This window comes from Panicum virgatum, chromosome 7K, assembly GCF_016808335.1.
Source record: "Panicum virgatum strain AP13 chromosome 7K, P.virgatum_v5, whole genome shotgun sequence".
NCBI classification, from domain to species: domain Eukaryota; kingdom Viridiplantae; phylum Streptophyta; class Magnoliopsida; order Poales; family Poaceae; genus Panicum; species Panicum virgatum.
The window spans coordinates 37,156,177-37,173,342 of NC_053142.1; the positions used below are offsets into that span (position 1 = coordinate 37,156,177).

General features: G+C 40.7%; 3 protein-coding genes across 4 annotated transcripts; 2 read left to right on the plus strand and 1 right to left on the minus strand.

Annotated features, from left to right (window-relative positions):
• Positions 1-2,972: 2,972 nt before the first annotated feature.
• On the plus strand, positions 2,973-9,273 carry LOC120641296 (anaphase-promoting complex subunit 2-like). The gene is made up of 16 exons (XM_039917345.1): positions 2,973-3,187; positions 3,635-3,724; positions 3,992-4,223; positions 4,813-5,084; positions 5,200-5,271; positions 5,373-5,614; positions 6,151-6,567; positions 6,657-6,858; positions 6,971-7,085; positions 7,165-7,247; positions 7,697-7,816; positions 7,905-7,993; positions 8,063-8,144; positions 8,490-8,681; positions 8,774-8,842; positions 8,938-9,273. The coding sequence occupies exons 1-16, from the start codon at positions 3,005-3,007 to the stop codon at positions 9,058-9,060; spliced, it is 2,583 nt and encodes an 860-aa protein (XP_039773279.1). The 5' UTR covers positions 2,973-3,004; the 3' UTR covers positions 9,061-9,273.
• Positions 9,274-10,037: 764 nt separating this feature from the next.
• On the minus strand, positions 10,038-14,211 carry LOC120641297 (elongator complex protein 3-like). Of its 2 annotated transcripts, none has more exons than XM_039917346.1 (9): positions 13,659-14,211; positions 12,869-12,938; positions 12,580-12,752; positions 12,267-12,441; positions 12,002-12,165; positions 11,647-11,869; positions 11,456-11,560; positions 11,018-11,170; positions 10,038-10,317 (listed from the first exon to the last, which is right to left on the minus strand). In XM_039917346.1, exons 1-9 carry the CDS (start codon positions 14,150-14,152, stop codon positions 10,159-10,161), a joined length of 1,716 nt encoding a protein of 571 aa, XP_039773280.1. In that variant the 5' UTR covers positions 14,153-14,211; the 3' UTR covers positions 10,038-10,158. The 2 variants fall into 2 exon arrangements, with proteins under 2 accessions (XP_039773280.1, XP_039773281.1); XM_039917347.1 differs by having other exon boundaries at positions 11,647-11,866; positions 11,999-12,165.
• A 183-nt stretch (positions 14,212-14,394) lies between these two features.
• LOC120641299 (26S proteasome non-ATPase regulatory subunit 6) lies at positions 14,395-17,164 on the plus strand. The gene is made up of 8 exons (XM_039917348.1): positions 14,395-14,644; positions 14,739-14,853; positions 15,530-15,620; positions 15,709-15,854; positions 15,944-16,163; positions 16,231-16,339; positions 16,462-16,630; positions 16,717-17,164. The coding sequence occupies exons 1-8, from the start codon at positions 14,503-14,505 to the stop codon at positions 16,889-16,891; spliced, it is 1,167 nt and encodes a 388-aa protein (XP_039773282.1). The 5' UTR covers positions 14,395-14,502; the 3' UTR covers positions 16,892-17,164.
• The last annotated feature ends 2 nt before the right edge of the window (positions 17,165-17,166 follow it).

Genomic DNA, 17,166 nt, shown 5'->3' on the forward strand with positions numbered 1-17,166 from the left:
TGCCAAAGGGAAAATAGTTTAGTAACGTGGGAGGCACCTAACGGTTTCAAGCATTACGGATTGAAAGAGTTAGCCATAAAGGGATACCAGGACGAAGAGAAGTTCACCAGATATATAAAACGTGTCGTGGAAGCAGCCGTAAATTTAGAACTGATAGTATTGCTTGAGAGTGATTGGTGCACAGGCTGTAAGTTTTATCCTTCGACAAGATATCCACGAACTGACGAGGAGAGAGATCTGACAAGGAAACAAATCTTGCAGTGGGGATCCTCACCTATCAAAGTAGGAATTGGCACCTAGTTTGTTTGTGGTTTGTAACGCTGGACTCGTTCAGATGTTGTAATTAAACTACTGGTAGTTTCGTTTTGGTACTATGAGTTCAGAAGTGGTTTGACTCCCGACATATCGTTAGCTAATTAGTAACAACTTATTGAAAAAGGTTCAATTTACTCACTTCAAGTATTGCTAAAGTCTCAAACATTTTTCAATAACTCAGTAACAATGTGTCTGTATCTTCATAGGGTTAAGTGTGCGTGCGTTTGTGAGCGTCTATGTTTATATTGTATTTCTTAGAAAAAAACTATAGTTTAGTCTGTTATCCGGATTTTAGCTATAGTTGAGGGAGTAGTTTTTACTTTTTCCTTTTTCAAATATCAGCATCTATATAATGATGTGGCTTATCAGCGAACCTATCCACTTTTCTATACTATGTATTTGGATTATATAAATCATGAGCCATTTTCTTTTCATTGATCATAAATTCATAAATATAAATAATTTAGGACATTACTGTTCAGTCATTGTCAATTTTGTATATATTATTAATGATAGACTAGCCAATATGCCCGGGCATTAGAATGGGAGAGAAAAAAACTCACATGCCCCTTGCTCAACAGGTATGCCCCCAAAACTATTTAGGTGCTTGATTTTAGATTCACATCAACTATTTCCAAAATAGGAATGAAATCCTCCTGCACAAACTAAGCTTATTAATTTTAGCTAAATAAAAGCAAAGGTATAAAAACAAAAATAACCCTTTGGCATAGCTTCAAGAAGAGCTTCAAAAATAGTTTCTTGTGAAGCTATGCCAAAGAGGTAAAACTTGAGCAGCTTCTTCCTTGAAGCAACCAGTGAAGCTATCCATGTGCTTCCACTAGCGGGGTGAAGCTAAAAAACGTGGCTTCACCCAGCTTCACTGGAAAGAAGTTCGCCAAACGTTTTTCAAAACAGCTTTAACTTCACCAAGAAAGCTGCTTCACTAGAAAAGCCGCTTCACAAACTGTTTTAAGAGAAGCTAAAGCTATGCCAAACGGGGCGTTGTCACGATTGGAATCCAAGGTATTATCATTTTTTTTGAATAATATTGGATCACATTATTGACAATCTTAAGTTCATAACTTGTGCAAACATACATCGACAAAACAAAACAATGAGAATTGGCATATTCTCAATCTCACCTCACGTTTTAGAATGTTTAAATTGAAGATATTATCTGGAAAAAAATTCAATGTGAATCAGATCATTTATACGAAAGGTTCTTCATGGTGATGGAATTCTTAGTTGGATGTCGTGTTTTTTCGCGGTTTCTCTTTGTGTAGTTTCTTCAGATGTCATGTTTGCATAAAGCAACCTCTGACCATCATGTATTGCCCATCTTTGCTCGGGTTTTAAATTTGCATATCATGCCATATAATTTGCACGTATTGCTGCAATTTTCTTGCACGCATATTATACTTTTTCATGCACAATTTGCCCTGACCCCATCTAACCATAGTATTCTACATCAATAAGGGTACGGTGGCTATAACTTTCTTTTGGTTATTATGAGCTTCACGATACTTTTTTAGTAATTTATCCTTTTGCTAATCAGACAACTATGCATACCAATTCCTTTCTCGCTGCCTCTTACCTTTCACGATACCTTTTTTTTAAGCTTTTAAGCACTGAATTTAACTTGAATACCCTATGCCTATGTCCTAGAACAATAAGCAACGTTTTAGTGCCCTTGCCTTGACTCTTTTAAATAATGAGAACATGAATTTTCAAGTATTTGTAACCCATTTACAGTTTTCACTGTTTCTCATATATCTGGTCCTTATAAAAAATATAAGCGAAAAGTTCGGTTTACACCTTCAAACTATCACAAAAGTCTAATTCTCAACCTTCAACTATGAAATAAGATAACAGAGGCTATCCAACTATTGAAATTAGACAAATTTGGCTCCTTAGGTTGTCTTTTATTTTATGTGAATTAAAAATATTTAAATTTAAATTAAAAAAAATTATAAGTAATTTATTTTAAATCAAAAAAATACGAAATAGGTATCAAAAGTTTTATAAAAATATAACCTACCTATTGGCACGATATTTATCAATTACTCAGATTTAATTTTTTTTATATTCATAATACTTGGTCGCTTGTAGTTATGTCAATTGCTTTTGAATAACTAAGATTCAAATATAGTAATAATAGATAGGTTATATTTTTAAAAAATTTGGTACTAGTATCATATTTTTATTTGAATAAATTAGTTTTGAAATTTTAGATCTAGTTAGATTTTTTATTTTTTGAAAAATATAAAACCGCGTCTTTTTGCGCAAAAAAAATAATACAAAACCACCTTCAAACCTCCTTAAGAGCCAAATTTGTCCTGTTTCGACAGTTGCATAACCTTTACTCAGTTTTGTAGTTAAAAATTGAAAATAGAATTTTTACAATAGTTTGAAAGTGTAATCGGACTTTTTCCTATATATAAAACAGATTTATTATTATTCCCAAAAATTTAAACCGGTGCCCGCCGGCCGCCGTGCCGACGCCTTCCTTCGCCTTCGCACCACCGGCGCCCCGGCGGCGTGTTGAGCGCGTGGTTGCTCCGCTGGCCACGCGGCGTGCGTACCGCGCGCCTGTCGCCGGCCGCTTGAAATCACTCCCCCCCCCCCCCCCCCCCCCCCCCCCCCCCCCCCCTACCTTGGCAGCTTCCAGCTTAGCGGTGCCGGTCAGGCGATGGAGGCGGACGACGCCGACGGCAGTCTCGATTCGTGGGCCCAATTCTGCTCTCTCTCCAACGAACTTCTCGGTGGCGATGGCGATCTCTCCGTTGGGCCGCGCCTAGCGCCCGTCGTCGCCGACCTCTGCACCCGCGGCCTCGCCACGCTCGTCCGCGACTACTTCCTCCACTCCCTCGAGGTCCACACGATAACCTACCCCCCCCCCCCCCCCCCGGCGGCCTCTCTCTTTCTCTCTCCCTCTCGCGCCCACGGCTGCTGCTGTATTGCTATTCCCGTGTTCCGGTGGAGATTTGGGGGATGATAGCTGTGCAGTGTGAAGGTTCGCGTGTGCTGCATGCTAGGTGTTTGTGAGAATGCCTGCACCAAATGGCAGAAGCCACAGTATGCGAGGATGGAATCTGGATCCTGTGCTTAGCTTGGGTGTTTATGGAAATGGCCCAAGTGAGATCTCAGCGCTTTGCTTGGGTGTAGCATTTAGTATTGCTGGGCTCGGCTTTCTTTTTCAAGTTCTTAACTTGCAACAGTCAATCGCGCCGCTTTCTTTTTCAAGTTCTTAACTTGCAACAGAAAAACGATCCTGATGATTTCAAAAGCTTTTTGTTCCATTCAATTTCTGTTGGTGCAGGAAACATTTCGAAACAATGCAGTCAGGAAGTTCTGGCAGCACTTTCATCCTTATTGCAGTGCCTCTGCAGTAGATCGAATTAAGTTCTGTGTAAGTTATGGAAAACCTATTTAACTTGTCACCACACCTTTTTTTTTGGAGTTTGCAGAATGAACTTTCAATCTTGTAAAGAAATAATGTCTTGCATGTTTTCTATTTCTAGTATCTTTTCTCACACAATATGTTGTGCCCTACATATGTCATGTCAACAAGTTGAAATGGCCCATCAACAATATGATTATAGTTTGATGGCTTCACCTCTTAACTCCTGTTTTATCCTTCTTTTATTGACAAGACCTCTCAATTCATGCATTACAGGTTAAAGAACATTGGCCTGATGAAATCTTAAGCAGAGCACTGGAGGACATATGCTTGGAAAAGAGTTACCAGGAAAAATGTGTTTTTGTTCTAGTCCATGCTTTACAATCATATGAGGATAGAATGTCCAAAAGAAAATTAAAAGCAGTGGATTGCAGTTCCAGCTTAATGCCTAGGTACCAATTAATGGTATCATCAGTACTTCTGACAACACTGCCCTCGAGCTTTCCTGGTCAGTGTCATTTTCTCCTCTGTATTATGGGTAGTGAAGATCTTTATCTAATGCTCTATTGACTGTTGGGCACAATTGTGGACCATGTTCACTGTTTCTTTGAATCATGCTCTGCAAACATGAAAAAAAAAATTATACCTGTTAAACAGTACCATATTTCCTCTTTGTTTCCAGGTACCAGTTATTCCCTCAGTTGTTCCTGTGATCTCGCACCTGGTCTGGCACTGAGCTGTTTATGGGGGCTAGTTAGGTTCACTAAGAGTCATAGGGTTAGCTCACTGATTCCTTGGGGTTGATACATGGATTTATAGCATTTGTCACCTCCCACTACTGCTGGTATACTAGATACCATTATTGTACTGGAGTAATTTAGTGAGTACATGTTTGAGTGCAAATTAATATCCTTGGAAGACATAATCCCTGCCAAAATTATTAACTATAATTTTACCAGATGCATTCTGATTTATAACAATTCATTCAAAATTACAGATTCAAATTAGTATATTGAACAGGTGTTTCTCTACCGCATTAAAATGTTGCTCATCTTTGTAAAATGGAAGAATGTTCATTCTTATTTGTTAATTTTCAGAGATATTAAATGTCTATTTCAAAAAGAAGCTGGAAGAACTTAATGTTATTATGGCTGAATCTTATGAGAGTGATCAACTTGGGAATCATGAACCTTCTGAAAGTAGTAATGCCTCTGACTGGCATTGTGGAATGGATATTGATGGTCAAGAAGTTTCAGAGAGTAACTTCTTGGTAAAGAACATTGGAAAAGTTGTTGGTGATCTTAGATGTCTTGGTTTTACATCAGTGACTGAAGATGCTTATTCCTCTGCTATAATCTGGCTCTTAAAGGTCTGTATTCCCTGCTTTGTCTATGACCTACTGCGTCACATATTTTGGCATAGATAGTAGATACTCTTGAATTTCTTTTACTAACCTTGTATTATCTCTCATTCTCATTCCTCAGTCTAAAGTTTATGAACTAGCTGGTGATGATTATAGAGTTCCTGTCCTTGGTTGTGTGAAGAAGTGGATTCAGGTACTGTCTCATCTCACCATTTTGCAAAGAATGAAATTTGGGTTTCCGAATGTAGATTTTCTCCGCCGATGTTCTCTGACATGAAATTCGGATCTTGTCAGGCTGTTCCTCTTCAATTTCTGCATGCTCTTTTAACATATCTTGGCGACTCGGTGGACTATGACAGTGGATCTTCTGGTCTAAAATCACCATTAGCCTCACGTCCTTCTTCTTTCCCAGGGATCGGTGTTCCTTCTGAAGCCCTTGTGCGATGGCACATGCGGCTTGAGTATTTTGCTTATGAAACCTTGCAGGACCTACGAATTGGCAAACTTTTTGAAATAATTGTAGATTACCCTGAGAGGTCAGTCATTTTTCCCTATATGGTACTGTGATAGGGGGCTTTGACAATCCAAATATTGTTTATGCTTGTTGAATAGTTTTCTTCTGTCCTGTGAAGCTTAGCATACATAGACTTTGGAGACTTGATAGATGAGATTACTTTTGCAATGTCCATCTTGAAAACATTTACGTTCTCGCAAGCTATCTTCATTTAACTGGAAGAATTGTTTAATTTCTTATTGTGGCTCATCAATGGGCATCTCATCATTTCTGTTGATTTTTTTTCTCTGTATGGCTAATGAGTTTTGTTCTTTATTCCACCTCGATGCCTTAAAAGTTAAAACAAACATCCTGTTTTGTTTCATCTATCATATTCTGTATACATTTTTAGGACTTTTGTCATCTGATCTGTAGGAGTTGATCAAATTTCTTAATACATCCATCTGAAGCTTCCGAGCTACCATATGAATTCTACCTTTGGTCTCACTCTCTTATTCATATCTTATTTTCTTAATAACTGATGTCAAATCCATACACATTTTTTGCGCATTGATGTAGCTCTCCCGCTATTGAGGACCTAAAGCTGTGTTTGGAGTACACGGGCCAGCACTCTAAGCTTGTTGACTCATTTATCTCGTCACTTAGATATCGTCTACTTACTGCTGGTGCGTCAACAAATGATATATTGCACCAATACGTGTCCACTATCAAGGCATTGCGGACAATTGACCCCACTGGCGTGTTCTTGGAGGCAGTTGGTGAACCAATTAGGGATTATCTGAGAGGTAGAAAAGACACAATCAAATGCATAGTGACAATGCTAACTGATGGGTCTGGAGGAAATGCAAGTGGAACAGGAAATGCAGGTGACAATCTTCTGGAAGAGTTGAACAGAGATGCTGAAAACCAGGAAAATGCTGATTATGACAATCATGCAAACATTGATGAGAAACAAGCATGGCTAAATTCTCAAAGGTATATTTTCGTCATTCAATTGATCGTAATGTCACTTGTGAGTTCTAAGAACTCTAAATAACACGTTACTGTGACTTGAACTTTTACAGCTGGGAACCTGATCCTGTAGAAGCAGACCCATTGAAAGGCAGCAGGAATAGAAGGAAAGTTGATATACTTGGACTAATGGTTAGTATAATTGGCTCAAAGGATCAACTAGTCAACGAATATCGTGTAATGCTGGCAGAAAAGCTGCTCAACAAAGCTGACTTTGAAATAGATTCAGATATTCGCACGTTGGAACTCCTGAAGGTTAGACTGTTAATTTTGTGGTAGACCTATTTTTAATTCTGTATCCAAGAGATTTGGCTGTCACATGACACACTATTTTTTCGCTACAACAGTGATATTTTTATTTTTGCAGATTCATTTTGGTGAGAGCAGCATGCAGAAGTGTGAGATTATGCTTAATGACTTGATTGACTCAAAGAGAACCAATTCGAACATCAAAACATCTTTGCTAAAGTCATCTCAAACTGGTATACCTCAAATGCCACCAGTCTCTTTACAAAATAAAGCTCAATTATACTGCAACTACATTTTGATTCTTTTTTTTAGTTCCTGGGCAAGAGGAGGCAGAAATATCTCATGATATTCTTGATGCAACAATAATATCGTCCAACTTTTGGCCACCAATTCAGGTATGCCATAAGGATATTTAAATCATGATTAACTAGTCAGAACCTATCAATTTCTTCTTGAGCAAAAACAGTTGGGGAAACTCCTATGGTTATATATATTTGTATCTATGGAAAAGGACTGTAGACGGCCCAAGAGAATAATCTCAGTATCTTTGAATCGTCAAGCATTTAAACGGTTAATAGATTCTGACTCTTAATCACTGAATATGTTGCCATAACCCTTTTGCCACTGCAATTATTCAAATCATGGTCACACCTATATACTGCAGATGATGAGAGTCGTTTCTGTCACTACCATCAATAACTGTCACAAAAAGTTTCTAACACTGATTTTTTCAACTTTTCATGAGAGAATATCAAATATTTTGGAGATAATTTGACCAGTGAGTATTTTCTATTTCTTATATGTTCTGTATTTATCGATGGCTTGGTATCCGGTGCAAATGCAGACAGAAGACCTTGTTGTTCCTGCTTCAGTTGATCAGTTGTTATCTAATTATGCAAAAAGATTTCATCAGATAAAAACTCCACGGAAGCTGTTATGGAAGAAAAATCTTGGAACAGTCAAGGTTAGAAAAACAAGTTTAATTGATGGGTACTATGAAAATTGTCCTCGTATGAATAGAAGTGGGTATAACACTTAATTTGCTTTTCTAGTTAGAACTGGAATTTGAGGGAAGAAGCATGCAGTTTACTGTGGCTCCTGTTCATGCTGCAATCATAATGCGATTTCAAGAGAAACCTAGGTAATGAAAGAACTACCTTATTGTATGCCTCATGTGTATTCTCTTGACTAAATCTACGAAACTTTCCAGTTGGACTTCAAAGACACTTGCTACAGAAATTGGCATACCTATGGATTCTCTTAACAGAAGGATAAGCTTCTGGACAAGCAAGGTCTGGCCCACATATATCAATGGATAATTTAATTGTTTATATGAAATATGCTCGTCATTATGCAGATCATGTTAACACTACCATCACCATTGAATATACCAGCAAATATGAAACTGGGTCTAACCAATATTATTGTATACAGTTGTTTTGGCTAAAGTCTGATGGACTAAATAGTTGATAACACATAGATTTAGGGTTCCACACGAGTTATATTTATTGTTTTCGTTATCTGTAATAGAAATAAATACAGGATATTCTTAATCTTAGACATGACTACATGACTTAGGCTACATGATATCTGTGCATGCATTTTCTCAGATTTAACATTACTGTAATATGATATAGGGGATCCTGACAGAATCAGCAGGACCAGATGCCGATGATCACACCTTTACTGTTGTTGATAGCATGTCTGATGTCAACAAAAACAGTATTGCGAATGAACGCTTGGCAGAGTATCAAATGACTGAGGATGAAGGTGAAAGCTCTGTGGCTTCAGTTGAGGAACAACTTAAGAAAGAAATGACTGTGTACGAGGTATGGCTCGAAAGGAAGAAATACTGGATAAATCAAGATTTACATTTTGTTTGTGTTCATTTTCAATCATTTGAATGCTGTGTGCACTGCAGAAATTTATCATTGGAATGCTAACCAATTTTGGGAGTATGTCACTGGACAGGATACATAACACTTTAAAGGTAAGATCAAGACCATGTCACAAGTGCCTTTATCTGATATTGGTCTTTTTATCTACTTGACCTTTTGATTCCTTTTCAAACTGCTCATTTTTCAGATGTTCTGTATAGCAGAGCCATCATATGACAAGTCACTGCAGCAGCTGCAAAGTTTTCTTTCTGGTCTAGTAGCGGATGAAAAGCTAGAAACGAGGGATGGGTTATACTTGCTAAAGAGGTAGCAGTTGTCTATATTAGGATAACCAGTTGTTAGATTGAAGGTGTTGAATAATCAAACAAAACATAATTGTTAGCACCATGCTGTTGGGTTCCTTAAATATTTTAGTATTTTATCCTAGAAAGTAAAGATCAGGATCATTGATGACCCCATGTTGTACTTTGTCACTCTCCGTGCATCTTTGAATGGAGGTGCTGTAATATTCTGATATTTTCCAGTTGTTGAGAAACAGCAACCATAAAAAACTCTACCTGCGAGGGGCATTAATGTAAGAAGAAGACCTCTCACGCAGGCCGAGAAAACCCCTGCCCCACCTTTACACAGGGGCGCCGTAACCCATACGGGTGCTTTGGCGTGTAGGCAGGCGAGGGGATTTTTTTAACCTCAGCCTGAAATTCGCTCCCACCGGGAGTCGAACCCAGGACCTGAGGAGTGCTACTGAGGCCACCTAACCAATTCGGCTAGGCACCCTTTCGCAGAAACAGCAACCATAGCTATTGAAGAGTTAGTTCTTAGACCTTGTAGATATTTGTTTTGAATTTAAAATTCCCTAATTGAATTGGCTATTTATTTTTTTTGGATCTGTTTTACGCCCAGTGATTATCATAAATTTAAAGTTGAATCGAAAGTTCGCAACAGCCCATGCAACCACCTAGCCGAATGCAGGCTCCAATTTCCTTGCCCTTGGCAGCTGATCACCTAATACTTTTTGTGATGGCCGCATGATCACCTAATATAGTTTTTTTGGTGAAATTATCCTTTTCAGGGATAGATTTGTCACTACTTTAACATAGGAAAAAAATCTACATATAATTGGAAGGTGTGCTACTTTTTTTTACTGCCAAACACTCCCGTTGCCACCTTGTTTCATTTGTTTGACTCAATGAAATAAAGGTGGAAGGTGTTTCTTAATATTGCATTTTTTAAAAAGTTTTGATTAACGAGAATTAGTATCTCTAAGAGCTGTAGGTTTCTAACCACTTAGCATCACCAGAAAACATTTTCATTTGCATTACTCAATGAAAAACATTTTTAAAAACTACTAATGTTACATGACAGACGCTAGTCTGCTTTACATGATTCCATGAAAACTGAAATGACATCATGCCAAACACTTGACCATGTAAGGCCCTTCAAGCTCATAACCCAACTTGCGGTAATAGTGGCGAGTACCAACTCCTGAAATCACAGCCAATTTCTTGGAACGGTGTTCCCTTCGAACGATTCTCTCTGCTTCTTCCATTAGTAGAGTTCCATAACCCTATCGATGAGCATGGACAGAACAAATGTTAAACAGCTGTTAAAGCAGATAACATCTGTTTTGCAGAATAATAAATGGATATGGACAGAATGCTTACGATGGACTGTGGCTGTTCCATTATAAAAGAATAAATGGCTTCAGGCATCACAATTAGCAAACTAAGATTTGGCACCAAAGAATTATTTGGGGAAATTGAACGGACTACAGCAGAAAGCACTAATTTTCATTTTCAGTGTTTCTCCTGGCTTTAAGCAGTGTGTTGGAGCATGTCTGAGTATTAGTGGTGTCTCTCCTGGCTATAAAGCAGTGTGTTGGAGCATGTTGGAGTCATAGTGGTGTTTTATCTCTGGTGTGACAAGAATGGCTGGAATCTATCACTAACCACTTAGCTTTGTTCCATTTGAATTAACATGTATTTCACTCAATCAATTCTTCTTCACCATGGCTGATAAATACAACCTCAGTAGATAACCCTTGGTGAAATGTAACAAAGCTAGACACACTACATCATTTTTAGTTGACCTTACACTACTGAGGAGTTTAAATACTTGGCTCAATTTAGAACAGTGACTACAATTGATCAAGCATAACATGAGATCAGAATATCTAATTTCTAAACATGGTAGCCTCAAGGACCAAAATCCTGGGTGTTGATCATATAGTGTGATAGTGTCTTTTCATCTAACTTCGCTAAAATTACCTGGTGCTGTAGTTTATCTGCATCACGACCATGCACAGGGACTGCAGTTCCATAGACATGAAGCTCACGAACAATTGAACACCTCCCTACTAGTTCAGGGCATGTAACATTACGGCCACATTTACGCAAGCGCAGTAGGCCAATCAGGATATCCTGTAAAATTCATGAAAAGTAAGCTGTGAATATATTGCATCAGATCAAGAAGGCAAGAGATTGTACTTTAGCTGTTTAGACCCTAATCTCTGTAGAACAATTGTAACATGGAGAATTGAAAGATCCAAATCAGTAGAGAAAGGGTGGAGATTATAATCACACTAGAAAATACACTATACAGGAACACATCATACTCCAGAATTCACATCCCTGTGATACAAGCACTTCCTTTATAAAAAAAACATCCTTGTGATCCCACAAATTGGGATGGCAGGTTATAAATACCTGTCGTGTATCCTCATAAGAAAGGAACGTCTCCCAACCCTCATTTGCAGCATAGTCACGCCTGACAAGCTCTACTTCATCTGGCCTGATTTTATGATGAATATCCTACATACAGATGCACAACTAGGAAAATGTGGAGACATCCTTATTTAATATAGGTGAAATGATTTTACTATGTGTTTCGTATTTACCTGAATCCCTGCCTCACGGGTTCTGACATCTCGGCATTTCAAGCCCAGATCTTCCATCCGAGCCAAAGCAAGCTCACGAAGGTTACCTTTCTCGACACCAGAAGTGACAAGAGGCATAGGAATATCTCTCTGGACCCGATACACTCGTGTCCATGGTGGTACCATAGACAGAATCCTAGCCACAATATCGACCAACAGCTCAGGTGGATAATTTCTATATCTGTGACGCAGCAAATGCTACCATGTTAGCCATGGTTTTCTGAACCCTTGTTACAAGTACAGAAGTTCTTACCCTTAAATTTCATAAAGAATAACCACAATAAGGTAGATAAAATTTAGCAAGACACTTGAGCTGCCAGTTTTCCAGAGCTCATAAAGACCAGTTCCACGAATGACAAGTGTTGGATAAATCTTAAGACCATCGGCTCGGAATGCTGGACTTTCAAAAAACTCTCTGAAACTTTCCAGATCTCTTTCAACTCCAACATTAGGTAAATCTGGCATCATGTGGGCAACCACCTGTCAACAGGGTGAATCAAGACAATTAGAATTAGAACAATCATAAACAAAACAAGCAACAAAATCAACCAAACAATGCTATGTGATGAACAAGCTATCACCTTAAACCCAGCATCTTTTGCCAAACAAAAGCAATCAGCAACAGCAGCCACCGTGTGCCCCCTGTTTGTGTCACGGGCGACATCCTCGTATGTACTCTGCACACCAATTTCTAAGCGGGTACATCCATAAGATAGCATCTGGCGCAGATGAGGGCCCAAGCAATAATCAGGTCTCCTAGAATTTCGGGAGAGAAAAATCATTTCAGGATTGAAGTTAACCATATCTTTTCCTCGGAAAGTGGGGAAGAAACGAAAAAAAATCAGCGAAAGCAACTAAGCAAGGAGAAACATCCAATTGTCCAATGATACTTACGTCTCAATCGTCATACCAATACATTTGACAGCACTATGTTCTGAATAACAAACAGCCTCCTCAACATTTGCAGAAGTGTGACCCGATAAAGCATCATGAAGATTTCTGATGAAATAATCACGATAATCAGCTGGTAGGGACATGAAAGTCCCACCCATCAAGATGAATTCAACCTGCAGAGTATGTCAAAATTATCTTGTTACTGTTGGTCAAAAGTAAACAGAGCATGCAGTGAGCATAAGAGAATCAATAAAACAGGACAGAGTGCTCTCTTGGGCTACCGACAAACCTTATCCACACTATGTCCTAGCCTCTTGAGCTGATCTATCCTGCTTCTGGCTTGCACATATGGGTTGTACCTAAAATCACAAAAGCAGCTCAGAAAAAATATCTGCCAAAAGCGTATCTACAAAGCAGTTTAAATAACCACAATACACGAACATCTAAATCACTAGACATAATCCACGGCTATAAGAAAACCATATCCAAAGATCCCTAGTTGGCATAGTGTACCTTCACATTTCATGAGCAACAAATAAATAATTTTATTAACATTCCTATTAAATGGTTTACACATCATTTGCACTCTTCAATTACCAAACCCAGTAATACTAGTATGGAACATAGCATATCTACACAACCCTAGCATGTTCAGTAAAATGTCCAGTATCTCATTTAGAAAATTCATAATAGGTTTTATGAATCACGACATGATTTATCAGCTGTCTAGCAATAGCATGTGTAACTACAAATTCTTGTGCCATGTTACCACAGCTGCGACAAAAACTGAAAGCTACTGCACTCCTAGGTGCAGAAAGGCTCGGAGAAATCGAAGGGAGCATGGACGCGAATGATAAAGTTACTCTCAAATATCCCTTAGTGATTTCTGTTGCAATGTAAAATTTTAAATTAAGTATCCATTTCATTGAATAACAGTACTGTTTGTTCAAATTTGCAGCTCAGCTCAGTTCAGACTAACCTAAACGAAGCTACTCGCCACAATGAAACACTCCCTCACTCAAGCAAAGCAACCGAATTAGTATTTACCAGTGGCATCATCAGCCAGTAAGCTAAATTACCTTGCCCGAATGGCACGCATGCTAGTGGGCTCGTATCCAGTGTAGGACTGCGTGCTGTACTCGAAGTCGGAGTCCGGGCCTCCCGGGCAGTACACGCAGATGTTCCCGGTGGTGGCGATGTGGGGGCACCGGTGCGGCTTCGACATGACGGCGACGACGGCGATGCCCGAGGCCGTGCGCACGGGCTTGGCGCGCAGCCGCGGCAGCAGCGCGGCGCGGTCGGCCTCGGGCACGGCCGCGATCATCTCCACCAGCTTGGGCGCCCGAGCCAGCCCGTATTTTCGGCACGCGGCGGACTTGAGCGCGTTGAGGTCCACGTCCTCCCCGCGCCGCGAGAGCTCCCCCATCGCCGACACGATCTCCGCGATGGCCCGCACACGGGCCTCCTCCTCCGAGAGGCCCGCGGGGAGGACCACTCCCCCGCGCCCCGGCGTCGGCTTCCGGCGGCGCGGCTGCTCCGGTGCCGCCACGGCGGCGGCGGCGGCGGTCGCCATGGGGGGAGAGAAGGGTTTCCGCTAGCAAGGGGGTTTTGGGCTCGGGTCGGGAACGAGTTGGGCTCGGTCGGGTCGGCGTTCCGCCCTGCCCTTCCGCACAGGCGCACACGGTTCAAAAGCTCTCGGCTCTGCACAGCCGTTCGATCATATGATGAACGGTTCGGATCGGTAATTGTTGCATAGCAAGTTGTACAAGCTCGAGTCTGAAAATATATTTTCTCCACTTCCTCCATCGCTGAAAGAAAAAGAAAAAACTCCTCCTCTGGTCTCTCTCTCTCTCTCTCTCTCTCTCTCTCTCCCAACCTTCTTGCGGCGGAAGCAAAGCGAGAGGGCGGCTCAGCGGCGGCGAGATGGACGGAGCCGGAGAGGACGGGAAGCAGCAGCCGCACCTGGTGCTGGCGCACAAGCTGTTCCTGCTGTCGCACCCCGATGTGGACGACCTCGCCAAGGTCGACCTCCGCGCCGACGTTCTCGCGGCTGTCAAATCCGACGGTAGTACCAGCGCCGCGCCCCGTCCTTTCCTCGAGTATGGCTTCCGATTGCCGGCGGGATTCGGGGTTTGATCTGATTGGTGTGTTTGGTGCAGACATGGCGGCGCTGTACGAGTCGCTGGCGGCCGACGGCGTGCTGGAGATGGACGCGGCGCTGCTGGCCGAGATGCGCGCCAGGATCGACGAGGAGATCCGGAAGCTCGACGAGAAGTGAGCAGATCTCGCCACTTGTAACCTTTTTCCTGCTCGATTTCTAGGCCTGCTCCTAGGATTTCACGCTGCGAGTGCTGATGCATCTAGCTCTGGGACCGCATTGTTCGTAGTTTGAACATTATTATTGTTCGGTTCAGTAGTAATTTAGTCTTGGAACTCACTGGGTTTGTGATTTATGCGCTCCAATGCGATACTATTGTCATTGGTTTGGTGGTTTTGTTAGCTCTGAGTAGTAGCTGAAGTAAGAGCATTGCAATTAGTAACTTTTCTGTGTTCTCGATCTGAATTTACAAATCATGGCTTGTTGATCGGCATCAAGGACAATAGTAAATTGTGGTTGTTAATTTAGATGGTGGTAGATAGAGAACTGTTGTTCAAACATCACATCCAACTATTTAGATCACAAGGAATGATGGATGATGGTAAATAGTGGTCACAGTGTGTGCAAACAAATCTATGTGTCATGGAAGGCTTTCATTTAACTAGCTTCTGATTTAGCTGTAAAGATGCTCCTGACAGTTGTCCCAAGTAAAATTTTAATCATGGCACCTAGACTCTGAAGTGTACAATCATCTTTCTCTTGTGGTGCATATCAGTTCTTTAGTTGTTATGCTTGAGTGTTAATGTTCAGTCAGTATCTTCTCTTGGTTAATTATATTTCTTATTTATGAAGAATTGCTGATGCTGAGGAGAACTTGGGTGAGAGTGAAGTGAGGGAGGCCCATCTTGCCAAATCCTTGTATTTCATAAGGGTTGGGGAGAAGGTATATCTGCTATTTTTTTTTTACCTTTTTTAGAATTGTTTTAATGTGTTCCAGCATGCTTGTCTTACCTGATTTTTCTAAATTTCAGGAAAAAGCTCTGGAGCAGCTTAAAGTTACTGAAGGAAAAACCGTGGCTGTTGGCCAAAAGATGGACCTTGTTTTCTACACGTTGCAAATTGGATTTTTCTACATGGACTTTGATCTCATCTCAAAGTCCATTGACAAGGCCAAAAAGTAAGTCTCTGAGGTCATTTAGCTATTTCACTTTCTGCTTGATTTGCATTATGAAATCTGATATGCTGATATATTTTGCCTGATGGAAGCCTGTTTGAGGAGGGTGGTGATTGGGAGAGGAAAAACAGGTTGAAAGTGTATGAAGGATTGTACTACATGGCAACTAGAAACTTCAAGAAAGCTGCTAGCTTATTTTTGGATTCAATTTCAACATTCACAACTTATGAGCTGTTCACCTACGATACATTCATCTTCTACACAGTCCTCACAAGTGTTATCTCACTGGATCGTGTTTCTCTAAAGCAGAAGGTATGCAATTTGGTTTGTAGAAGTCCTCTTCATTGCCTGGATTTCTGACCAACATGGATCTTTGCAGGTTGTGGATGCACCTGAGATCCTCGCTGTAATTGGCAAAGTACCTCACCTATCCGAGTTTCTCAATTCGCTCTACAATTGCCAGTACAAGTCATTTTTTATTGCATTCTGTAAGTAACAGAATCATAATATTCCTTCCCCATTCTTCCATATAGATAAGTAATGCTCTTGTGGATAATTGTTGTGGTTGCCTGCCTATAGTGAAATCTCATCGCAAGTTCTTATTCTTCAGCTGGCTTGACGGAACAAATCAAGTTGGACCGTTACCTGCAGCCTCATTTCCGCTACTACATGCGTGAAGTGCGCACTGTTGTCTACTCACAATTTCTGGAATCGTACAAGAGTGTGACAATGGAAGCAATGGCTGCTGCTTTTGGTGTCACCATTGATTTCATTGACCAGTAAGTGCAGTCTATGCCTGGTGCTCATATTCTAGCTGTAGTTATTCGTAAGCTAGTTTATGACGATTTGTGTCACATCAATGCAGAGAATTGTCGCGCTTTATTGCTGCTGGGAAGCTGCACTGCAAGATAGACAAAGTTGCTGGCGTCTTGGAGACAAACCGACCTGATGCCAGGAATGCCTTCTACCAGGCAACCATCAAGCAAGGCGACTTCCTGCTGAACCGCATCCAGAAGCTATCACGAGTTATTGACCTGTAGGCAAGCCCCGTTTGAGTCCTTTGACAGAACTTATTTCTCGAGCTCCCCGTGCAATGACTTGCATTGTATTATTTACATTGGCTCCTGAGGAGACGAGCAGCATTTGACTTACATCGGTCACGGTCGGTGAAGAGCTTTAGGGATATTTGTGTTCTGAGAAATTGTGTTTTGTACTTTTGTAGCCTAACTACATGGATCCAAGAAAAATACGGGCATTGCTTGTAGGCGTTTCTTCTGTGATGAATTAATTATATATCTTGGTTTACCGTCTTATC